The following is a 24,868-nucleotide window of genomic DNA, read 5'->3' as shown; positions in this document are numbered from 1 at the left end:
CAGTCGGTCTGCCGCCTCGTTTCCAGGATCCCCGCAGTGTCCCGGGACCCATTGTAGTCGTAGTGGAATTCCTCGAGCGTTCAACTCTCTGGCCGAGTAGTGAATGGCCTGGATGACGCACTGGCCTGATTTGTTCCATGAGTTTCTGATTACTTGTAGTGCAGACATACTATCACTGAGGATTGTTGCTGGCTCTTGATCTGTTGCAGTGACCCCTTGGTTCTGCCGTGCTAGCTGGAAGACTAGTCCAATAGCATAGTAGATCGCCATGAGCTCGGCTGCATACACCGACCAGTACTCCATCGAACCGATACTGACTTGTCGCGATCCTATAATCTGCTGGTTGCGATCAAGAGCTACTGCTGCAGCACCCAGCTGGTTTTCCTTTCCTGATGCATCCGAGAAGACCGCTATACTTTGTCCTGAACTCTGTCTCGCTAAAGCTTGGGCCTGTGCTTTCTCTCGGTCTGGTTCGATCTCGATCTCGACAAAGGGCTGCGCCCGCCACGGTGCTCGTGGCCTTGGATCGATGGTTTCCAAGGCCTGTAGACGCTTCAGGTCCATAGTTCGCATGGTTTCGGCTAACGGGAAACGTGCCATATTGTAATTATGCGTGCTGCGTTCCATTGCTCGTTTTATAATTCCTCGGACTGGATGATCATCGTGTAGGGTGCTGAAACGGGCTACTGTCGTTTGTCCTCGCTGTTTCAGTCGCAGGCGAGTGGGCAGCATGTGAGATTCGACTTCAAGGGCCTCTGTAGATACTGTTCGGAAGGCAGAGAGGATACGTATGAGCGCTGTTCGCTGGACGGTCTCCAGAAGCTTCAGGTGGGTTTTATTGCGTAGCGGATCATGCCAGACGGTTGATGCGTAGTCCATGGCTGGCGTAACACACGCTTGGTAGAGCTGGCGCATCTGCTCCGGGCGGAGGTGTCTGAGCCCGCTCAAGGCGATAGTTCTTTTGGTTGCCCGCTTGACCGCCTGTTGTACATGGTCCTTCCATCGCATCTCTGTATCAAAGATGACCCCTAGGAGTTTAGCTGTGTCCGCAGGCTTAATCACTTTACCATTCATAACTATCTCTCCTTTTCCACGGGCCGATTTGCGGCGTGTCAGGTGGATCACCTCGGTTTTCTCTGCTGCGAACGACGCGCCGGTTCTCCGCGCCCACTGCTCGATTCGGGGGATATCCTCTTCTTGGATCTTCTTGATATTTTCCTCTGCTGACGGACTAGTTCGCCAGCGGAAGTAGTCATCGATAAACGCCGATGCACCACCATTGCTGTCGACCGGTTGATCGACCAGGTCTGAATTATAAAATCCAAATAGGATTGGCGATAGTGGTGAGCCCTGGGCTAGACCTGCGTTTTCCAGAGACGTACTGCCTGTCTCAAAGTCATCGAATGTGACACTGGCTTCTCGGTTCTCCATAAAGCTGTAGATCCACTGTCGAGCCTTTAGTGGAATGCCCTTCATCCGCAGTCGTGCGTCGAGAGTGGTCTTGTTGACTCCATTAAAGGCACCTTTCAGGTCGAATGCTATCAGCGTTACTACCCTGGATCGTACCCATGCTCGGTCTATTGCGTTGGCGAGCACCAGCAAGGCTTGTTCGGTATTTCGTCCCGGTCTGCCTCCAAATTGTGTATCTGGCAGCAGTTTGTATTTCTCTGCCCAGTATGAGAGTCTTCGGGCTATAACAGCTTCGAGTAACTTCCCCAGTGTGTTGAGCAGGGAGATCGGGCGGTATGCCCCTGGTACCGAGTAATCCGGTTTGCTGGGCTTTCGTAGGACAATAATCCGCGCCTGTTTCCATTCTCGGGGGTAGTACCCTAGGTCGACTGATTTAATAAAGATGGTGGTAATTATCTCTTTCAGGAACCCCCACAGGTGTTTCCAGACCAGCGTGGGGATTCCGTCTCTACCCGGGGCTGTAGTTCCCTTTGCGACTCGCAGTGATCGGTAGATCTCCTGTTGGTTGATCGGCTCCCACGGCAGCTCTTCGGCTGGATTAACTTCTTCAATTTCCGGTTCGGCCATTTTCGGAAAGAAGGCGTTGAGAAAGGCATCCGCCTTTGCTTGGTTGTCGACCACCTCCTCTGTATTCACTTGGATTGTCGGGATGCTCATGTAAGCATCTCGGGGACGCATATAGGTGGCTGCTTTCCACAGATGGCCTTCGCCTGCTTTGTTAAGAAACTCTTTCCAGTGGCTTGCTTTTGCTCTTTCGATGGCTCTTGTCCACAGCCTTCTCTTCTCGCGCATCGTCTCAAACATGGACTTAGTATTTGGATGGTTAGCTCCTAAAGTAGCACACCCGTCTTGCCATTTTCGTCGGGCTTGGTTGACTTCCCCCTGCTGGGTCTTGAGTTCTGGAGTGAACCAGCGTTTTGAGTACGGGCATGGCGCCTGCACTGGTACGTGTTGGTCTAGTACGGCCACTGTAGTTTGGATCAGGCTTGTAACTGTCCGGTCCAGATCTTCTTTCGTCTCAATTGTCGGGTGTTGACCGACACGTTTCAAGATATTTTGGCCAACTCGTGCCCAGTCCGCTCGGCTATACGCCCTTTTCGGCTTAGGCGGTTTACTCCATTCCGGGTGGACACTCCATTCTGAATATGTTCCTCGGTGGTCCGACCCGTAGTGGTCATGGTAGAGTTGGCACTTGATCAACCGGCTCATGTCGTTGGTTAGTGTCAAATCGAGGACTGATGTTGTGCCGGGCTTGTTGAGCGACCAGAAGGTAGTCTCGCCGGGGGCCAGACACCACTGCAGCTCGTGGTTGTGGAAGAAATTGATCAGTTCGTCCGCGTGCGCTGCGAAGCGGTGGTGTACATCGCGGTGGCTCCATGCTGGGTGGTGGCGGTTGAAATCACCAGCCAGGATTAGTTTGGTTGCGCGCGTGCCAGATTCTTTATGTTTTTGGATGGTTTGTTGAATTTTAGTTAGGATTGTATGGGCGCTGCTGGCTTCGAATGCCTCGTGCATCTCGATGGGCGGGATATATATTGAGAACACCAGGTATTGAAGCTCTGGGGTCCAGATTTTGATGGCTACCACATCAGGGTGGCCGCAATCAATTTGACGGTGTGAAGATGTGGAGATTCTCCGATTGACATAGAGAAGACTGCGGAGGCGAGTTGTTTCGTCTGGCTGGGTAGGTCGGTAGAGTCGCCATGCGCTGTGGTTAACATGGGTGTGGTATGCTGTCTTTGGCGGTTCTTGAATAAGAAGTACGTCAAGATTCTGGCTCTGATTATCGTTGATGAGGGCTTCCATCCCGGGTTTAGACTTCATAATGTTCAACTGTAGGATGCGAAGGTTTGCTGTCATTGGGATGGACTGGGGTTAGGGGGTGCCTGGCATGCCCGGTCACCTGTTGGGTGTTCTCCATTGCAGTCTGAGCATCTCGGTTTTATTCCAGGGAAGCAGTACCGCTGGTCGTGTTGACCCGCGCAGTAGCCGCATTTTACCCGTTCCTTACACGACCAGGCTAGATGGCCAAATTGCTGGCAGCGACGGCACCGTTTCTTTTCCACCCGGTATGGCTCCACGCTGCCGATAAACCTCTGTCCCACTAACATTCCATTATTAATAATCCATTCAGCTGCCTCTGGTGAGTCCAACCAGAGTCCCATCGAGGCAGATTTGCCCAGGGGCATGTCTCTCTTCTTTAACCACGCGATATCTTCGACCTGGAATTTCTTATCGAGAAGGTCATTCTCAGCCATAATTCTCTCTATTCCCTGTTTCTTGTTCCCTTCCAAATCAAATTCCTCGGTCGGGACTCGGTGGACCACGATCCCAAACCGGGGTTTCACTACTTTAGTGTTATTCCCCAACTCCTCCAGCCACTCGGTGCTGCCCCGGGCGGTCTCAGCAGACAGGGTGTCCCGGAATCGGATAACATAACCCGTTTTGGTGGTACCAATACCCGCCACTTGCACTTCTTTGGTGTTCTCTGCATTCAGCAGGGCAGTTCGAATGTGAGTATTTGCTGCTTCCGTTGGCAGGGCTCTTGAGAATCGATCATTATCGATGTCCTGGTCTAGGGTCGGTGCGGTGCTGATTCGAACACAGTTGGGTTCTTTTCGGGGGCGTGGCACTGTTGTCTTGGGGTCTGGTAGGGTGTTTCCTGCGGCCACTTCCGCCCAGGATCTGTTCCCTAGGGTATTCAGTGGTGGTGCCTCCAGTTTGGCCTGTAGGGCTTGAACCTCTTCCCGCAGTTCCTCATTGTGAGTTCGCAGGAGCTGCTGTTCGGCTTTCAGTTCTTGGACCTCAGCCCTTACTGTCTCAATTATTTCGGTCTGGTGCTTAAGCACCTCGTTGAAGCTGTTAAAATACTGTCGGACATCTTGGTTCGTCACCCGCCCATTGTTTTCTCCGCCGGTCGCAAATTCAGGGTTCGCGATCGGCTCATTTTCTTCTGCCTCGCAGCCTCGCCTGCGGCGTTTTCTTGTTGCTGGGATCCTGGGGCGGAAGTCATAGTCGCTGAAAATTGTCGCTGTTTCTTGCGTGTTTGTGGGATGGGGTTCGGTAACCCCTGCGGGCGGGATCGCCATCGGGCCGAGACTAGTTCCCGCTCGGCACACAATGACAGCCACAACACCTCAATAACTCGCGATGGTTTGATATCCGGATTTGCCTCCCCTTTTCCAACGGATCGTGTGACAATTCAGGCGCCGAGGGGTCCCCCGTACTGTACAGCCTTTCCCGATGTTTGTACAGTCGTAACTTATCCAGCGTTTTTAGTCATCGCTGCCCTCCAAACTGCCACATGGGGCAATGATATATCATGTGACCTTATTCGCTCTTTACCTGCTGGGGGCCCCCTGAGGGGGCCTTATTCCGTTTCTTCTCTCTCCCCTATGCGACATTCACAAAGATTACCGTTCGGTATGCCTGGAAATCGATTGCCTCTTCTTAACCTGTCCAAGCCTATTACTCCGGCTTTGGCAATCGAACTAAAAACTGCACTCCGCCAATTTGGAGCTTTCCGTTTAGCAGTCCCCGAAAACACTCGATACCATCATGGCAACGTAATCCAAAATGCAAGCTGGATTTCACTCCCCAGCACTACTGTCTGCTGCTGACCGCACCCTACAGGCTTTCAACTTTTTCAACCAATCGGTCAATGTCAAAAGACATATGCGGGGATATTCCCCTTTTGCTTCTGAACGTGTCAAAGGCAAAACTGCGATTCCGAAAGAAAGTGTATATTTCCGCGATAGTATGCGATCGGAGATTCGCGACAGCCACTCTATAGAGTTATGTCGTTCGGTTGAAGGTCTGCATGAGGTGAGCATCGGTTTTCTCCTTTTACCTTTCTAGAATTCCCCGTTTCGTCTTTTTTTCTTTCGTACACTTTCAATATACACTACTAAGGTGCTTTCCATCCCAGAACTGGACCCCTATACGGTTCGATTTATTGGAGACTATACGTCATATACTGGACCCAAACACTTTGCTAACAGGGAATAAACTTCTTGATTCCGCTACAATTGGCATCCACCATTACGATTCTCTACGTCTTCACGGACTCGACGACGATTTTAGCCCTCCGCATAAGGATAGCGGCACATTAACCCTCTTAATCCGGCCTCATAATGGAAGCGATGGTCTCGAAGTTGCCGATCTCCAGACAACGGCGAAGCATGATAGCGAGGAGATAGGTTTGGAGGCATCATTCATTCCGGTTCCTACTGCATGCGACGAAGACCCTGAAGTGGTAGTTTTCGCGGGAACCAGACTGCAGCGTCTCCTTGGGCCTGCCCAAGTTCGGGCTTGTGTACACAGGGTACGTGGCCCTGGCCAAAGAGGTTCTAATGGCCATGGAGTGCAAAGGTTGAGCATCGCAATATTTTGCGCTCCTTCCGTGCCTTCTGTATAATTATCTTTATCTTGGACATTCTCTCTCGGTTCTCTGGCAGCCTTTACACTCTCGATGATGGTTGTCCCGAGAAAGTAATACAATTTTGGTTAGTTGCTAAGTTTGGGGAGTCCGAACCGACACTAATCCGCAGATTCTCAGTAATCAACGAGGGAAATTGTGCCCATGTTGTGTAGTGATCGATGTAGTTAGATACGCTTACAATCAGGGCAATTTTGGCGCTATTCATGTCGATGTTTGCCTGACAGCAAAATATTCCGCAGATAACTCGGACATAAACGCAACGACGGGCGGAGCGGCATATGGTGTGTAGGGTTCCTGTTCTCCTGTCCTGCATATGTCTTGATAATCTACCGGACAGAGCGCAGTGAATTGATAGCAACGATGTTAATCCGATTTATAAGAACGAACTTTCATGCAACAGAATTGTTGAAGTTGCGAAAGCTCAATTGCCGGGCACAAACAAGGTCTTCCGAGCCCGCATCCCACATCATCCGTTAGACAGACGCGACAGGAAATCTCAGGGTTCTTCCTAGCTGAGGGTACGATCGCCACATAGCGAGCAACCTGAGACAGACATCACGAGAATACGCTACGTAAATTGGTTGAAGTTAGCTACCTTGCTTATTACGTCTGCTAGTAAAGCTCAAAGTGTGATGTGTGAGTATAGTTATTTTAAATAGACCTGCTGCAGCCGAGAGCACCTTCCTAGTCAAGTATAGAGCGTTCATCATCACCTTCCAAGCCTGCAGTTCCTGTATGCGAATTGATCGTTAAGCTATTGAATTACATTCGAACTGAGTGACTGAGTAGCCCTAACCAGCAAGGAACTTGAAACCGAGGATTCCCGACAATTTTATATCAAATGCCTGAAGGACCTCAAGGACTCAACGCGCCGACAGATTCTAAGTATTTCAACCAGTGGCGCAAACCAGCAATCTAATACAAAGTACCACAAGCACCAGCGTATATCTCAAGTGTGCTCAGATGGTCAGAAGTCTGACGCTCAAGGTCCGGGTGTCCCTGCTGGCGTAAGATGGCGCGCTGGGAGAGGAGCATTATACGCGTTGTACGACCACAGGCTAAAGTGAAGCGATTTAGATGAGCCATGGCTGCTGTCCAGTAATTGACGGCCGCATCATATTGACATTCAACATGCGATAGCTTTGCTTGAACAATAGATAGGCGTAATTTTTCCATCTTCAAGAGTTTCAGGGGCGGGTGTAGCGTAAGGCAGAGCGCTTTTGCCTCATCAAACTTCTCCTGTGCAAACATCGATTCAGCTAAAGCAACAGTCAATGTGGCATGATGCGGATTTTGACGTTCAAGTTCGGCACGCAGACAGATTTCAGCCGTATCCGGGCAGTCTAGTTCGATATACGTATCAGCCAGATTAGAGACCAGATCACTCGCGTCCTCGAGAAATATGAGGTTCTCAACAGTGTTTTTAATATTTATTGACCTCTGAAGATGTGACAGTGATCTTGTAAAGTCGCCCCGGTAACGCAAAATCTTGCCCAGAAGAAGATGCTGGCGGAAGAGAACCACTTGTCTCATCAGTGCAAGTGGACCAGGCATAAGCTGCCAGGCTTTCAACAAATCCGTCGCTTTGTCGAGCTGGTCTATTTGAACATGGTTGAGAGCGCGTTGGATCAGAGTGTGTCCATATGTAGCGTGTAATCTACCACTGACTCTACTTGAGACGTCACGGGGCAGAACGGAAAAAGGCGAGGTTTGTTTCTCCTGAAAGCCGGTGAAGAAGTGATTGTTTTTGCGCCAGGCAAGATTTCGCGTAGTTATCATCCAGATCGATAGTGAGCACTTTGGCCTGATCGACCGCCAGTCGTTTCCAGTGCATATCAGAAAACCTCGAGGCCTCAATGATACTGAGAACCATATCAGTTCTGACTTGGGTAGGTATATCTCTGACACGACAATGACGTCGGAGTTCTTCCATGGTGTGGCGAACGTGTAATATGAGCAGTTCTTCATTAATTTGCCTGTACAGATTAGCCTTGGAAATGTGAAATAGACAGGGAGGATTACACAAACTCTAAGTACTTCCATGGAACCGAGCGATAGGCGATGATAAAAGCTTGCAAACTCCAGAATGACTCGAGACTGGGCGGAAGGTTGCTCCGTATTTCATGTCTAGTTGTGTCATTCAGGCTAAAAGAATCGTCGGATACCCACGAAATGACCGAAACCGAGCAGAGTTCGCCCAAAGCTATCTTCAAGTTATTGGTGGAGCAGATGCAAGATAATTCATGGCACAGGCCGGAGTCAACCGCATTTGTCTCCATAATGCTTCCAGCCTCAGTCCAGCGCTTCCGAGTGGAACCTCTGCGGCAAAGAAGGTCCAGCGAATTCTCATGCTCCGCGAAGAAAGAAAGAAGCGTAGCCATAAGATAAGCATTATCGGATTCCATAACCATCAAGTCTTGGAGAATCTCCAAAGTCTCTGTTATAGTTGGCGTACTCTCTTGCCTCGCGCACTTCTCGGTGACATGAAAGTTTTGCACCTGGTGTGACCCAAAGAGTGTGCACACTAATTGTAAGTACCGTTTGTCTTGGCTGCATCCTCGTTGTGCGGCGATGTCATCCAATGTTTGTTGCTCTTTCTTTTCAAGGTCAATTTTGAAACCCGTTTTAAACCGGTCGCGAAACTTCCTCATGTCAAACCTCCTGCAGGATGACACCGGAATGGCTATTATGAAAGGAATGAAAAGCAGAGGGTACTCTCCCAGGACTGTCAAATAAATATTCTGAGCTACTTTACGTTCATACCGAAGGTCGTGCTGTCTTTTTTGCAGGGGAGTCTTGCTAGGCGGCAATCGACTCGTTGATAGCTTGAAGGCAATCCAAAGACGCTCCTTTATGACGTCGTGGTATTTTGTAGGTATCACACGGCATCCGTTCAGCTCCCCGAGAACATTGTGTACACGATCCAGGTTTGTATTATGCATATTAATTGGAAAAGAATAATATAATCCGAGCCAGGCTGATGGACAGGATGGACGAGATGGACGAGATGGACGAGATGGAGGGAAATGGGGGAAGCGGGGAAGGGGAAAGAGTAAAGTAGTCTTAGTCTTAAATATGGTAACGTAATCCGATACCGAACCGCCGTTTTCCTAACTACTCTGATATGTTTCATATTCGATGCTCTTTCATCTAATGTTTAAACTAAAGGCTAAAAGCATACAGCCAAATCCTATATAAAATATATTCCCGGGGGGGTTGTTTATTCTATTTATTGATCTAGCAGATTAGTCCTCGCTCTTTAGGGCGGACCAAAAAAAAGGAATCCGGATCCGCCTCAAAGGTGGGTGGGGCGGATCCTAATGTGTGCCTGCAATCAATTAGTATGTCTTGATGAGTGTCAAAGATATTATAATGATAAATTCATTCTCTGGCCCCTCGCCTAGGTGAAATGCAGGATCGGACTCTCTAGTAGGGGTGCAGAAGTACACACAACCTGTGTCTAGGTTCCTTCCTTCCACCCCCGTATAATAGTAGCCCCGTCTTCCACAACCAGCCCATTCGTTTCCCCCTTTCTTTACTAAAATAACGTAACTTTCATACTCCTTCATCCTTCCTTCTCATGATCAGACTATTCGAAAATACTTTTTTTGTGTTATCAGTGAACAGCGTTACTCAAGACAAGTTACGCACACCTGCCATTAGTTTGGGCATCAATATGGACACCCATGATGTTTCCCAGGTATCTGAGCATCTATAACATCTATAGAGACAACAGCGAGCTCTACATAATGCCCAGTTTCGCAAAGGCTAGACTCTGAAATCAAAAAAAGTCTCGAGACGAGATCATAATGCAATTCATGTTCCGCCAAATGATAGGTAAAGGTGGAGCTGTCGGCCGGCATACTGTTTAGTTCTCATTGATCTCCCCCCAACCTACCCACCTCTATTGTTTCGTTAAGTAGGCTGTAGAAGGACCCCATAAAAGATCTCAACCTTAAGACTCCTATCGTGGTTCGTCCGTTTTGGTAAGAGCAGTCACCCCGACTGATAGAATGGCCGCGATCATGACTGGTGGAGGGCGAGACAGGTGATGTTCTTATGCTGTAGCTGTATAGCCAAGGAAAGGATCTAGCTAAAAATGACCGGCTTATCAAAGGAATAGTGATTGATGCTTATAAAGAAGTCTTAACTTGATGATAGCTGATGGAAACTTTGGCCTGCGACTTAGCCATCTTTCCGATATCAGGTTCACCCCAGACCATAAACCTCTGGTGCCGTCCGTATGGAGAGTTTACCAAAATTCTCATTCATCTGCCGATCACTGAAAAACAAAAGGGAATGATTTCTTTAACTGAGATATGTATTATCTTGCTATTGACTGGTACAATTTGATTAGAATTCGAACACAATTGGGCTCTTTTCCAAGGCGTGGGATAGTTCTGTTGGGGTCCGGCAGGTGGTTGCCAACGGCCACTTCCGTCCAGGATCTGTTCACGGGGGTGTTCAGCACTGTTGAAGGGCGAAGGCTTGGCAAGCGAGATGACTAAGCATCCGGATAGATTGGACCACTAACTAGTTAGTTAGTTAGTATATTAAGAATAGTTAACTGAAAATCCTGTAATTGACTATCTAGCGTACCAGGTCGGTTAACCAATCGCATCCAAGATCTTCCCAATCATCGTATTCACCTTTCACCTTTCGTAGATATATGAGATCTAACTAGCTCGTAACGCCACGTTCAGGGAGAAAGGAAAGGGTGGGCACAGAGGGTCTCCAGTCGTTGAACGCTGTCACGGGTATGACCGACCGCACAATACTGGGAGTCCAGTTACTCCTAGACCCGGGCTCCTCCGTGCCGTGGAATACGGGCAGTAACTATCCCTCCGTTTTATTATAATGACAGAAACTGCCTGTCGGGATGGCTAATGTGCCTCAACATATGGAAGATATCTCGATCGGCAGACCGGATGTCGAATGGCTGGAGCTCCGACGATCACCTAGACTCTATATATGAATCCTAGGAATAGATGGCGTTCAGCAGCATGGACCTCCTTGGCTCAAGTTATTCGAAGGTAACTCAGAATGCCGTGCGTGCGTCACTGCCTTACCCCTCACTTCTTAATCTGAGTCAACCAACGCTCATCACCAACCTCACTTGCACTTCTCTTCTTTCCTTCCATACGAACATTAGTTAGAAATATTTTTATTGTCAATATTCCACACATAGCCACTCGCTTGCCTGCCACCCATGGCAAGCTCCCGCGACTCTACCTCCGGCAGGTGCAGTAGAGGTAGTAGACGAGGCAGGAATCGCGGCAGGAGGGGTAGAAAAGCTAAAAATGAATCACTCAACAGCAAGCTTATGGAGAATCGTCCGCCTGAGTTACATACATCCACTGAAGCTGACCCTGTCAGGGGCAGCTTTCGTGGAAACCGAGGCCTGCAAGTACACGAACACCAGCGACGTAAATACTTATACAGGCCTGTAGGGGAATCATTCAGGTGAGATTTACCGAATTATAAGCTCTGTGGTGAAGCCACAGGAATAAGCCTTGCTTCTGACCGAAGCACGTACAAAACAGGTCGACAGCACGCCCGAGTCTGTCGCTTTCCTCAGACAGCACCCAACAATTCGACGAGTCTCCTGGTCAACTGAAAGACTTTCTTACGACCACTCTCTCGGCTGTCACTTCGTCTGACCGATCTAGAAAGGCTGCCATCAGCTCCATCGTGACTGAGAATGGGCTCGCTCGCGTGCGACGAATTGTTGAAACCAAGTTCTCGATGCGTTACAGCGTAACAATGCCTATGTTTGACCCTCATTGCCTCTTGTTTTTGCACCTGATTACGAATAAAAACTTGTTACAATCACTAGCACTCGAACAGGCTATCGGAACAATTTACAACGTTATCTACGGGCTTCATGGGACTAGAGCGGTCCTCTTCTTCCAGAATATCATGGACTGCCTGCATGGAACCCAACTTGAAACGCAACTTGGATCCAGACCAAGTGATCAGCATGGCGATGCTTTACCTGAGATTGAGCATTTAGTATTAGTCACCAAAGCGCTACTCCATGTCGTGACCGTAAACCAAGGTGCAGTGCTCAAGGCCGAATTCAAGAGCATGGTGGAGAAGCTTAATGCACATTATACCTCCAAAAAGAGTTGGAAAAGCAGTGAAACGAATGGAATGTTACACCAGGGCTATGAAGCTCTTCACAAACTCGCTGACATTTTTACCATGGGTGACAAAATCGCGATTATTGGATCGGGCAAGAAGGCTTCTTCCTCCCCGCGTTCCGACAAGCACGAGTATGTGGATTTTCCCGGCGAGCTATCAAGCTTCGGTGCGCGACATGACAATGATCACGCACTGATAGAAGATATTCGAATACTGCCGACACTGTCCGAAATTCATAGCCAACGGGATGACTTTCTCCCAACAAGGGTCACCCGCACATCCTCAAATTCTCATCACCAGGAAGGGATTCTCCGACTTCTCGACAGCCAGTTTCGACTGTTACGTGAGGATACATCTGGCCTTCTTCGGGATGCTGTTCGTCTGGTCGTGGAGCATTGGGAAACCATTGTCTCCGAAACCAACTGGGGCGATAAACGCAAACTTATACGTAACGGAAGTCCAACACCGATGCGTATTTACTACTGTGCGCAAATTCAAGTGTTGAAAGCGAGTTGGATCAAGGGTCTGGAGATTGATGTCGAGTTTAACCAAATTAAGAGAACCAAAAAGATGGGTCCATCTCAACGAAAGAAACATTGGATCAACTCCCGTGCCCTTAGAGAAGGAGGGCTCGTGGCACTAGTTGGTGGAGATTTTGATGATAATATGAATGTGGTCTTCATGCAGGTCTCTAAACGAGAGGTCAACCCGACCAAGGAGGGTTCCCCGAAGGCTGCGTACGATGTGGTGAGCAGTGGTGAACGCGCAATGGTTACCCTTCGCTTTCCAACCACACCAACGAAAGTCGATCTCTCTTGCCTCATGAGTATGAAGTCCGAGCACCAGCAGGGTGCCGAAAGACCGCTGATTTTGGCGGAATTTCCGGCGGTGCAGTATAATCAATTCGAGGGAGTCCTGCGATGTCTTCAATCACTCCACAAAACCCCATCGCTAATACCGTTTACGCGATGGCTGACTGTAGGCGGAAAAGAGCAACCCTATAATGACGTTGCCTCATACGTCCCACCGCCCTGTTATTTGAGAGGTGGCGGTCTCGATCTCGATATAGTCAAGATATCCAGTCAGCTAGACATGGAAGGAAATTCTATACGGTCCACAGTCTCAATTTCGCCTCGGGAAGACCCAGAAGCTCTGAATCGACAAATACACCAACTTACATGCTTGGACCCCGACCAAGCGAAGGCCATGGTTTCAGCACTGACGCACGAGATCTCTCTAATCCAGGGTCCACCGGGCACAGGCAAATCCTACGTGGGAATACAGATTGCAAAGTGCCTCTTGTACAATAAAAGAAAATTTGATCTAGGTCCTCTCCTATGCGTGAAAGTTACCATTGGTTCCTAAAACTAGTTCGTTACTTGCTTTCGCTGACCCATACAACACAGGTGTTACACAAATCATGCTCTTGATCAATTTCTCACTGAATTGAAGGAATCCGGGATAACTCGCATTGTACGTATCGGTTCTCGAAGTCAATCGGAAGCCATGGAATCCCTTTCAGTGGATTCATACAAGAAACGCAGAGAGATTCCTCGGATAAGAGGCCAGGGGAGGTTGATTGAGGCGAGCAAGAACAAATTACAAGATTTGGCCGGGCAGGTCAATAAAATCTGCCAGGAACGTACAGAAAGCAGCTCGGCTACGGTACATAGCTTCTTGAGATCACGAGCTTGTCGGTTCGAAGCGGAAATATGTGATGGACAGTCAGACCGCTGTCAAGGTTTAGAATCTTGGCTACATGGGGCCGGGCCTGGTGACATTGGTGGGGATGGCGCAGAGCGTTTAATTGACCAGCTGTTCTCTGTTCCAGCTTGGTCTTTGACAAACAAAGAGCGCTCGCGCCTGTGGCAATACTGCTATGAATGGGGCACCAAGGATCAATTGCAGGCCCTTGAAGTTCTGATGCAAGCCCACGCGAGCGAAAAAAAGCAACACACTGCACTCTTCGCTGAGTCCGATGCTCAAATCTTTAATTACATGGATGTAGTGGGGGTTACAACCACTGGGCTAGCAAACAACATTGATCTCCTACGTGCTGTTCAAGCTAAAACTCTAATTTGCGCAGAAGCGGGTGAAGTTTTGGAGTCGCACACCTTGACGGCATTGCTTCCATCGGTCCAACATGCAATTTTGATAGGAGATCATCTCCAACTCCGCCCCCGGATCTCACGAGTGGCTCTATCCATGGAGCACGGAAATGGAGATTCCAAATACAACATGGATGAATCACTCTTTGAGCGTCTGGCGAACATCAATCTGACAATGCCTGACGAAGTTCCATGTGCAAGGGAAGAAAGATCATTCGAATTTCCCGTTGTGCAGTTGAAACATCAAAGGCGAATGCATCCTTGCATTTCTTCGCTTATTCGCCAAGGTCTATATCCCAACCTCAAAGATCATCCAAGGACCCACCTATACCCTGAAATTGCAGGAGTCCGGCGAAGACTCTTCTGGCTAGACCATGATAACCCTGAAGATCCAAGTGACCCCGAGGAACCAATGTAGAGCAAGACAAATACATGGGAAGCGGAGATGATCACTGCTCTTGTAAACCATCTGACGCGGCAGGGCAAATACAAGCCTGGAGAAATCGCCGTCTTGACGCCTTATGTCGGCCAATTAAAACTACTCAAAGATAATCTGGAGAGAATTGTGGATCTTATTATCAGTCAACCCGATCTAGCGGATCTGGATGACTTAGAAGAGGAGATAGGTCAGGCCACATTGGGTGGCAGCAGACAGGTTTTGCATAAGGGTTCCCTGCTAGATCAAGTCCGGATGGCGACGGTTGATAACTTTCAGGTGAGCCTCTTGCATGGATATCACAATACTGGAAGCTCTTCCCAGTGACTAATTGTATAGGGGGAGGAAGCTGTTGTCGTGATAATATCCCTAGTCCGAAGCAATCGGTTCAGAAATTGTGGCTTTCTCAAGACTCCAAATCGAATCAACGTTTTGTTAAGTACGTTATCCTTCTTTCGCAGACTTGGTACGAAGCCTTCCGACTGACGTGTGGCGCCATCACCAGTCGGGCCAAGCATGGAATGTACATCATTGGCAATGCTCAAACATCGTGCCGAATTCCCATGTGGGGGACTGTGATAAGGATGCTGGAGGATGGTGCGAACATCGGTCCTCAGCTTGAGCTTCAGTGCCCGCAACACCCCGAAGCTAGAATATGCGTCGCCAAGCCTGATGACTTCTCCAAATATGCCCCAGAGCGAGGCTGTTCGAACCAATGTGGGCTGAGGCTGGGGTGTGGGCATACCTGTACCTTCAAGTGCCATTCACCCAGATTGCATAATAGCGTCAAGTGCATGGAGACCTGCATGCAGTTAAGAGAGTGTGGGCATGCCTGCCCAAGGAGATGTTCCGAGCCCTGTGGCGACTGCACTGAAGTCATCCCAGACACTTCTCTTCCATGTGGGCACACTGCTCAAGTACAGTGCCGAGATATCCAGACGCTTGGGTCGGTAAAATGCATGCGCAGCGTTATCAAGACACTCTCTAAGTGCGGTCACGAAGTTCGTGTTCGCTGCTCTCAAGACATGGCTACCGTCACATGCACCAATCCTTGTGGTACTCGTCATCCATGCGGGCATGACTGCCGAAACGAATGCTGGAGCTGCCAGACGTCCGAAACACCTGACCATGGAGTCTGCAAGACGCCTTGCGGAAGATCATTAACCACATGTGCACATACATGTACGCAGCCCTGTCATGATGGATCCCCGTGTCGCCCATGCCAGTTACCATGCGAAGTACGCTGTGTGCATAATAGATGCCCACGCAAATGCAGTGAGCCGTGTCCGCCTTGCGCCGAGACTTGTGGGTGGCGCTGCAGTCATCGCGAGGATGCTTGCAAATTGCCATGCGCTGTACCGTGCGATGTTCTTCCGTGCCACTACCGGTGTGACAAGTTATTGAGGTGTGGGCATCGGTGCCCCGGAATTTGCGGCGAACGATGCCCTGAGGCAGAGCTATGCCATGAATGCGGCGACCCTCAAGCGCTTCAACGGTGTGTTGAATTCATCGAGCTGCAGCCTTATGCAGACATAGATGTGAGTCAGGATCCTATCATCTTCCTCTCCTGTGGCCATTTCTATACGCGGTCTACCATGGACAGGATTATGGACCTACCACAATACTATGTGATCGACCCCAGCGTCAGAACTCTACTTCGCCCGAAGCCAGCCATCCAAGTTGTCGCAAGTCCCAGTCCACCGGGTTGCCCAGAATGCCGCCACACCCTGAGGGACGTTCATCGCTATAACCGGATTGTGAAAACTGCACTGCTTGATGAGTCAACAAGGCGGTTTGTCTCCAAGGCACAGCGGCATTTTACTGAGCTGTACAAATCCGTCCAGTTGTATGAAGAAGAACTAGAGAGCGAACGAAGCGTGTTCGTGAACAAGTGGAGAGCGCAGGATGTTGGTGAGGGCTTGGGTTTTGCTGAAATTAGAGCAGTGGTGGACGCCTACGAGGCCAAAAACGCTAGGATCCAGAGAAAGGTCAAGCAATTCATCAAGAATGTCAGCCAAAATGAACAACCATTTGGCCGGGTGAATGCCCTCCTAGCGTCGGCCGTCGCTCGTACTGGCAACGTCCCGTCTGTGAGCGCGTCTCCTTTCGAAGAATCGGCAATTCATACGGGATTCAAACTGCGTGGCCACTGTTTAGGCCTACAGCTATGTTGGGCGATACACTTGGACTATGAAAAAATTCGGCAAAATACCACAGTATCTTCTGAAATACGGGCTATGTTTCGCGATAAAATCAGCAACCATCTCCCGCGACTTCTGGTGAGATGCCGTACCGCTATAGATGACAGCATTAAAGGTAAGTCTATTACCCAGCAGGTCCAGGCCACAATATATTATACGTTGTTCTCTCAACTGTCTCATATCAGTACTGTTGCCCAGGACAATGTCATGGGCTCCCCTTCCATTTCGCCATTATCGGAGAACGAAATAAAAGAAAAATTGGAGGAATGCGAAAGGCTTTACCCGTTGTATGAGGGAACGCTAGGTCCTTACAAGAAACTCATCGAAGACGCCAAAAGATTCTGCAACGGCGGGACATTCTACACACCAATAACAGCTGAGGAGAGGCAACAAATCTATCAAGCCATGGCTGCCCAGTTCACGGGGACCGGTCACTGGTATTATTGCCAGAATCGTCATCCTGTAGGGACATCCATTCAAAGACATGACCAAGAGAAAACTAGCTTCTAACGTTCCATTTTTACCTAGTTCACGGTTGGCGAGTGTGGAATGCCCATGGAGCAGGCCCGCTGTCCACAATGTGGCGAGCCTGTCGGGGGCCAGGATCATATACCCGTTCCGGGGGTTCAGAGGGCGGAAGATATCGAAGCTCAGTTTGGAGTGGCTTTAGAATAATTAGGAAGTGGGTTTAGGACATGAAGACCTAATATCAAGTTGCGTATTCGGCAGCCGTTGTAGAAGTTGACTTGGAGGCGTGGAGACGCGCCATAATCTGCCTGGGCCCAACAGCCCCGTGAACTCGAACGTCAATGGTGACCTGCTGCTGTCACCGCTATAAGGCGACCGACTGTACTGTAGTTGGTTTGGCTGGCTAGCTTCTATGTGCTTTTTCTTGATTTTCTTGATCTTTCTCATTAGATACCTAGGTGTCTTTTATTTCACCGACTATAGTATCTAGCTGGGCATATCGCGGTTTCGCGGGCCGGCCAAAACCTCCTCTTTGATGCAAACCATTCTAGTCGATACTAAGATGCTAGTCAAATGTATTGATCCCAAAATATAATAACTAATGTTACCATACAAAGGACCGAGCTGTTCATCCATAGACCAATGCCGTAGCCCACCTCACCTGCTGGAAGCACACATAAACAGGGTTTCTATCCTCTGTTGCACGACTTTTGTTTTACCTACATGACATAAAAGTGTGCTTCAAGCATCAACTCGACCGTTTTAGAGTCCCCAGAGATGACGAGCTAGCGCCCGGATTTAACCGCGTCCTCGCGCGGCACGCGACCCGAACGCGCTCCGTCCGTCGTTCTAGCCCCTTACACGCTGATTCGGCCGATTCATATGGTCATACTCGAAATGAATGAAAAGCTTAATTCTTCTAACTACACGATTAGGAAGCCGATATTTATGCAATCTCAGAGGCTTCAAGATCATCATTAAAATGAACGGATTTCTATAATTTATATCGTCATAAATCATACGATTAATGTAGATCGGTTAAATGATCGGTCCGGTGAAGCAAGGTGATGATATAAGCAGATTAGTTTTTTTGGACGGGTAGGTGTTGACAACTTGGCGGTTGTGGCCGCGGGGAATGACATCGTGCCTTGCAACGTCCGCCATCAGCACACTGATCGTGATACTGTCTCCAGACGCAGGATGGCAGCAAATATTTATTGTTTAAATATAGAGATCATTTTAATGATCGCTGATTTCCTCGAATCTGATGACTTTTTCAACTTTCGGCTTTGTGTTCAATATTTCAGGAACAGTTCTCTTCGATTGTTTACAAACCGCTTCTTCGGTGAACGGACCCACTTGTTGACCCAGCATAGCCTTCGAGCATTATTGGACATCTCACAAAATCATCTGTTTTGTGCATCAGTCCATACTATAACCATCAGTCCTGACCATTTGAGCCCAAGCGGGCCATACTTGCCTCTCTCGTGGAATTGGGATCCCGATGGTCAAGTCGCAGACCAACAAGGGTATAAGAAGTATCTGAGCGAGCAAATGTATTGTCGACTCATAGGACTTGATACAGCATATCTGACGCAAATATTGAAGAATACAAGGAATTGTCGGACTCTTATTCTCGATGATCGATATTGGCCATGGGGCGCTTCTCATATCAAGAGAGAAACCGGTTGCTACCCCGCTTCAAACGCCCGTAGTGACTATAGCAAAACATTCTTCAAACAAGTTGTCCATGTCCTTATTGCTGCTATGACTGCAAGCGGAATCCCGATTCTGTATCTGGCCATAACCACGCAGCTCGAACGAATACACGTTAACCCGAGCATTCTTCATTTCCCGACACCCTACCTTAACCATGCGCCTTGGGTTACGGCGCTTGCTAGCCTACAACTCACCGTCGATCCAGGTTACGGCCAAGACCCGATAGCTTGGTCAAAGCCGCTTGCGGATTTTATCATGCTTTTCCCGCACCTAGATCGTCTCGATCTATATTTCGATACGCGCGTTCAACAGCCGGCGTTTCACGCCTTCAGTGAACTATTGAGCTTGCCGCATCTTCGGGCCTTACATATCGGAGGTGTCGATTGCTTACCGGAGGATTTACTGAGGATATTTGTCACCCATCGAAGCAGCCTGAGAGAAATATCTCTAGATATCATTGGCCTTAGTACACGAACTGGTGGCTCATGGCGAACACTGCTTGCGTCACTCCGAGAGGATCTCCATATCACGAGATTCAAAATGATCCAGTGTGATGTGGACGAACATGAGATCTTGTTTGAAGGCAACAATAATCGTCCTTCGAACGAAGTAGACTTGAGTGGCAGAGACTCCTGGCTATTGGATGATGTCATCCAGTCTATCAAGGAAGTGATCCCGTGACGAAACGTTGGACGCAATCGAAAAGATAGTTGCCTGGCGTTTGAAAGATAGTTGCCGCAGTATATATTAACGATTGCCTCCTGTTTTCTTTTTAAAAAAAAAAAAAGAAAAGGAAAGGAAAGGAAAGGAAATAGGGTCGTTCTGAAGTAGAAACAGTTTAGATATTCTGAAGCAGAGGGTTGTCTAGCCCGGACCTACCTGGAATTATATCGAAGTGCGAAGGCTTGGCAAGCAGAATGACTAAGGATCCGGATAGATCGGACCACTAAAACGATCGAATGAAGCAATTGAATTGGCTATATCAAACGAGCGGATTGAAAGTGTTAAAGACTTCTTTTCCGGCTATATAGGAGGTCTATTTATAATGCTAGGATCGCGTATTTGACCGCTATTCTATAGCTTCATATTGCAATATTGCAGAATGCTCAATACCGCAATTTCGCAGCCGAGCAAGGCGATGATCGTCTTAGTTAGTTACCGCAACTGCTTAGTCCACTCCGCACTTCAACACGTTCCTTGTCATGAGATGCCACTCATGGCGATGGCGGCTGGCAAGCCTTTGATTATTCCTCCGACAAAGCGTAATGAAGTCCGATGCAGTTGATCCGTCGTGTTATTCATTTGGCCAGGCTCCAACATTCCCTTTAAGGACACGTAAATGTTAGCACCTCTGGTGTGTACTACACATCCCCCGCGAGTCGATAAAGGATATGATATGGATATCAATTGAGTAACCCGACCATCCCAACCCTTCTCTAGGCTGCTGTGTTTCATATCCGAAACTAGGATATACACGTGATTTAGTTTTGCCCTGCCCCGTGACTTCTACCTTGACTGACTGCTTACTCAGAATATATATTCCTGCGAACCCGTACCAGACCACCGAAGCAAGAGAACCCTTGGTATACAAGATACTCCACGAGAATGAACACAACTAACAACTGATTTGCTTCCTTAGATATGCCTGACGGACGACTCCATCGCACTTCCAAAGAGGTACCACCGTCTCTCGACAGCTATCGCACCCCATCGCACCTCGTCGCATACCATAGCACCATCTAGCACCCAGCTTGATACATTGTGAGCCTCTTTCACATTCGATTTTAAGAGTTTATGGACCCGCATCGACAGTTCTCAGGGGTATTTAAACCCTACATATCCTATTATGTCCGGAGACCCCAGTGAAAGAATACGGGTCTATATACAATGGCCGTGGAACAAAAGATCAACCGCATACGCCACGCCAACAGCCTCAAGCGATACGGATATTATATAGAAAAACACAATGCCAAAGAATACACAATAAAGGAGACCGATCCTAAATCGGTACTAATATATGTGTTATGTAAAGGATAACACACGGAAATAATTAGGATAAAGTAAGCGCGATAGAATCGGCCCGCCTTTACCACGAAACGGACGATTCGAGAAGATCAGCGGTAAGAGCCCGCGTGGGAACCCAGACGCATGGCTCGATACGGACGGCAAGTCCAGTGGGAACACAGAATGACCCTAGCACACCAGTGGGCCAACAGAGCACAGCCTCGAGTCAACCACATTCATACGGCCTCAGAACATCGATAACACCACTAAGAGTATAGTCAATACCATCCTCATGGCCGTCAAGGAATCCACTCCCAAATTGCGAGTCAGCCCACGCTCGATACCAGGCTGGACGAGAGAATGTAAAGAAGCACAGCAGAGAGCCACGGACGATACTCGTGCCACTATTTTAACGTCTAGATAGAAATATAGAAATAGAAGTATCAGGAAAGCTAGAAATTTTTAAGCAGGCTTTCTTCCCGCCACTTCCTGAAGTGGATTTAACTAAAATCTGAAAATACGAGTATTTAAGCCCGATCTAGCTCTCGCTGATTATGTTGCGGGAGGTGATGGAAGCGATTTTATATATGCCGGGTAAAAAGATACCCGGAGAGGATACTGTCCTAAGTTACTTGCTTTATCGTATCTCACTATAAATTATAAAACCCCTCCAGTGTCTGTACAATGCGTACCTCCGGCTACATTATCGCCCCCAACACTTCCAAGAATCTGTCACAGTGACGCTCAGCAAACCTGGGAAAAGCGATTACAGTCAATTAAAGTCATACCGACCGGTGTAAAGCCATCGAAATCTTGGTCGAAAATGGCGTTACAGAAGAGCAGAGAGTGATTCAAGACGTCTCGATTGTGAGATGGCAAAGGGAATCGTTGATTTTTACGCCCTCGCTAGTATAATCGGCACGCCCTTAGGTATTGTTATCTGCATTATGGCATACTTGTAACTATGGCTTTGGAGAGGGAGGGCTCGGAAGATCTCGAAGAATACGATCTGCAAGCGGTGTTAACCTCTTGTCTCTACTTGGGAGAATTCATGACGAGGATAAAACGTAGAAATTATGAAGATGTTAATTGGCAGGACCTATGATTTGGGAATACAAACCGTCCCTTTTCTCGTACCCCTATAGCACCAAGCTATTGATATAAGACCGCACCCTTTGTGTAGAGTATAGCAACGCGATTAACAACTATAAACAAAACCCTGCATGTATAACGCTACAGTATACTGGGTTCTATCGCTAGATCAAGGTGGAGCGGCTGTTTCTAGATCCGTCTCGACAGCCATGGTATCCTTTCGTAAGGACAGCCCGTTTCGCGTAGAAAACTTTCTGTATGATGGGATCTGACAGAGACTGCCTGTCGGGATAGCTAGAGCTCTGGTGAAAATGCTTGTATTCCCCGGTAGGTGGAAGATAGAGCTGGCTAGGTAGACTAAATACACACTGTGCGTCATATGCGCAATCACGTGAGCAGCCATACAACCGGCAGGTTCCAACAGGATCTGTCTTAGCTTTATTACTTGTTGGTACCCATATCTTCGGAGATCTTCTTGATCGTTCGAGCTAACTCTTTATTGGAGTCCTCAAGGACGCCTAGTCTTTCCGCCAGTTTATCAAGGAGAGCGTGTATCATTTCCCCCCGTTGTAGAGAATCGTCAAGTATGGGCTGCTGGCATTTTAACCCGTGATGTACCCCTTCCCATAGCTCATATATGGACTGGGACTGTTTATCGTCTTTCATTGAGGGCGAATGGCTACCCCGTCCTGTCAATGTTTTATCTTGCGGGAACGGACTGGGATCCTATAACAAAGTTAGCATGACCAGCATGAAAACGTTGAGAAGCCGTGGATCCGAGAGTGCTTTCATACCGAGTTAAAGGTTTTTTGAGCATCCTGCAATATTTTTGAGCGGTTGGAGGCCGCCATGAGCGGACTCCGTATTGTCGAAATCCCTGGTAGATATGGGAAAACTCGTAAAATGTGGAAATGGCAAGGTGACTACTTGATATAAAAGGTGGATTCGAACGGATATAGGAGTGCCGATGATTCAGACCAAGGGATCATAAGAACATATTAAATAGAAGCAGACGATGCTGTCGATTGCCTCTCACAGACGTTTCCTTGTTCTTGCCGCCATCGCCCAACCCATCATGTGTGACTTCATGTTTCAAACGCCCATCCGCGCGAAGATAGACTGCGCGAACCAGTTCTCTTTGTCTCACAGCTTCGTTTGTAGCTGTTTTAGGGTAAGTCTCACCAGGGACCCGTGTAACTAGTCCATGGCCAGCGTCGCCGGAAGGTAGCATCGCCTAATCGTCCAGTTAGCCCAATAACAATTGAGGAAGAAATCCTTTTGTAGCACGCCACAATTTGTCACTGTCTCTGTCTAAAGGCCAATGTGACTCGTCAATACTAATTTCTTTGTTGTCCAGGCAGCGTCCGTATTCTCTCTTCATGGGTTTGTGTTGAGGAAAGAAAATCATCGGGACGACCTCAATATTATGTGAATTTATGCCACTGCGATAGCTATCTAATCATCTACTCGGGTAGAGTAGTCTGTCGGTGATTTCGTAGTCAAGTTGACTTCTGGACCTAATATGAGAGCGACTTGGAACTTTTCGTAGCTTCCGACGGTTTTGTTACGCATCCCATGACGAAGACGATGTTGAACCAGTCAGACGACAACTAGGGATGAAATCACTATAACGTAGAAAAGAATCTTTGTGATGGATTTAGGGAGAGTGCAAGGGCGCGTGACGGGGGTTGTGAGGATCGCGAGAATAATTAGGCCAGACCACGAGTTGCCAGCCACAGTGGCTGAGTGGGCGGTTGTTTCACGTGACTACAATGGCATCCTATCGATGTGCGAAGGCTTGGCAAGCAGAATGACTAAGGATGCAGATGGATTGGATCACTAAAGCGATCGAATGAAGCGATTATCTTGGCTATATCAAACGAATGAATTGAAGGATTGTTCCTTTCTAACTACACAATAAATAAGCCGATATTTATGCAATCTCAGGGGCTTCAGGATCGCCATAAAACGAGCTGACTTGCATGATCTTATACCGTACGATTCATATTAATCGGGTTGCATGATCAGTTTGGCCAAGCAAGGCGATGAGCTCTTGCTTAGTCAACTCCGCACTTGAACAATGTCCAACCCCTTTGTCCCGCCAACTCCGGGCATCGACGGGGCTGAAGTCATAGCCATAGCCTTTACACCGTCACCTTATGAAAACGATGGCGGCTAGCGAACAACCCTTTCCTGTACCGCTACTGTCCGGCACGACGACTCCGATGCTTCCACCTCCGACACGGACCCCTTCATCTGCTTCTTCTTCAAGCCTAGGGAAACGAAAACGAGTCGACACAAATGGCAACCGGCCTCCCCTTAGGCGGGCGAACTCGAGTGGAGGTACTTCATTTTCCGCTTCCATAAGGGAGCAGGTGAGAAACCTAGACGATGGTGATACATGCTGGCATTGCGGTGCCACACCAACAGATATCTGTCATGTTATCACGAAGGCAGACCATGAGGTAAGCATCTTATTCTGTGGTAGTAGTGTACCGAGTGACTCATATAATGCAGTTTTTGGCCTATAGAGCGCGTGGGCTGATTAATATTGATTGTATATCTCATGTGGACAACGGCATACCCCTGTGCCCCCTTTGTCATCGAAACTTTGATGATCACAATAACCCTGGATTCGTGTTCCTTCCTACGGATATCAAATTTTTTCAAACCTTCGAGGAGCGAGATATTGTACGCAGAAGAGAACACTATCGACGACATGGCACTCGCGTAAAGAGAATTTGCCCCTCGCATGACGACTATCGACAACATCAGATTGCATGTG

At 48.3% G+C, this 24,868-nt stretch overlaps 5 protein-coding genes across 5 annotated transcripts; 2 read left to right on the top strand and 3 right to left on the bottom strand.

Moving 5' to 3' along the window:
- Window positions 1–6,826: 6,826 nt before the first annotated feature.
- On the bottom strand, window positions 6,827–7,444 carry LDX57_007743 (uncharacterized protein; the record flags this gene model as incomplete). Its single annotated transcript, XM_046089460.1, has 1 exon — window positions 6,827–7,444. The coding sequence occupies one exon, from the start codon at window positions 7,442–7,444 to the stop codon at window positions 6,827–6,829; it is 618 nt and encodes a 205-aa protein (XP_045945430.1).
- A 4,671-nt stretch (window positions 7,445–12,115) lies between these two features.
- On the top strand, window positions 12,116–13,097 carry LDX57_007742 (uncharacterized protein; the record flags this gene model as incomplete). The annotated part of the gene is made up of 2 exons (XM_046089459.1): window positions 12,116–12,967; window positions 13,038–13,097. The coding sequence occupies 2 exons, from the start codon at window positions 12,116–12,118 to the stop codon at window positions 13,095–13,097; spliced, it is 912 nt and encodes a 303-aa protein (XP_045945429.1).
- Window positions 13,098–15,634: 2,537 nt separating this feature from the next.
- LDX57_007741 (uncharacterized protein) lies at window positions 15,635–15,949 on the bottom strand (the record flags this gene model as incomplete). Its single annotated transcript, XM_046089458.1, has 1 exon — window positions 15,635–15,949. The coding sequence occupies one exon, from the start codon at window positions 15,947–15,949 to the stop codon at window positions 15,635–15,637; it is 315 nt and encodes a 104-aa protein (XP_045945428.1).
- Window positions 15,950–16,194: 245 nt separating this feature from the next.
- LDX57_007740 (uncharacterized protein) lies at window positions 16,195–17,475 on the top strand (the record flags this gene model as incomplete). The annotated part of the gene is made up of 2 exons (XM_046089457.1): window positions 16,195–17,262; window positions 17,329–17,475. The coding sequence occupies 2 exons, from the start codon at window positions 16,195–16,197 to the stop codon at window positions 17,473–17,475; spliced, it is 1,215 nt and encodes a 404-aa protein (XP_045945427.1).
- Window positions 17,476–22,524: 5,049 nt separating this feature from the next.
- On the bottom strand, window positions 22,525–22,934 carry LDX57_007739 (uncharacterized protein; the record flags this gene model as incomplete). The annotated part of the gene is made up of 2 exons (XM_046089456.1): window positions 22,525–22,809; window positions 22,878–22,934. 2 exons carry the CDS (start codon window positions 22,932–22,934, stop codon window positions 22,525–22,527), a joined length of 342 nt encoding a protein of 113 aa, XP_045945426.1.
- Between the last annotated feature and the right edge of the window lie 1,934 nt (window positions 22,935–24,868).

The sequence above is a fragment of the Aspergillus melleus genome, assembly GCF_016097325.1.
Source record: "Aspergillus melleus strain CBS 546.65 chromosome Unknown contig4, whole genome shotgun sequence".
NCBI classification, from domain to species: Eukaryota; Fungi; Ascomycota; class Eurotiomycetes; order Eurotiales; family Aspergillaceae; genus Aspergillus; species Aspergillus melleus.
This window is presented reverse-complemented; position numbering and strand designations above follow the sequence as displayed.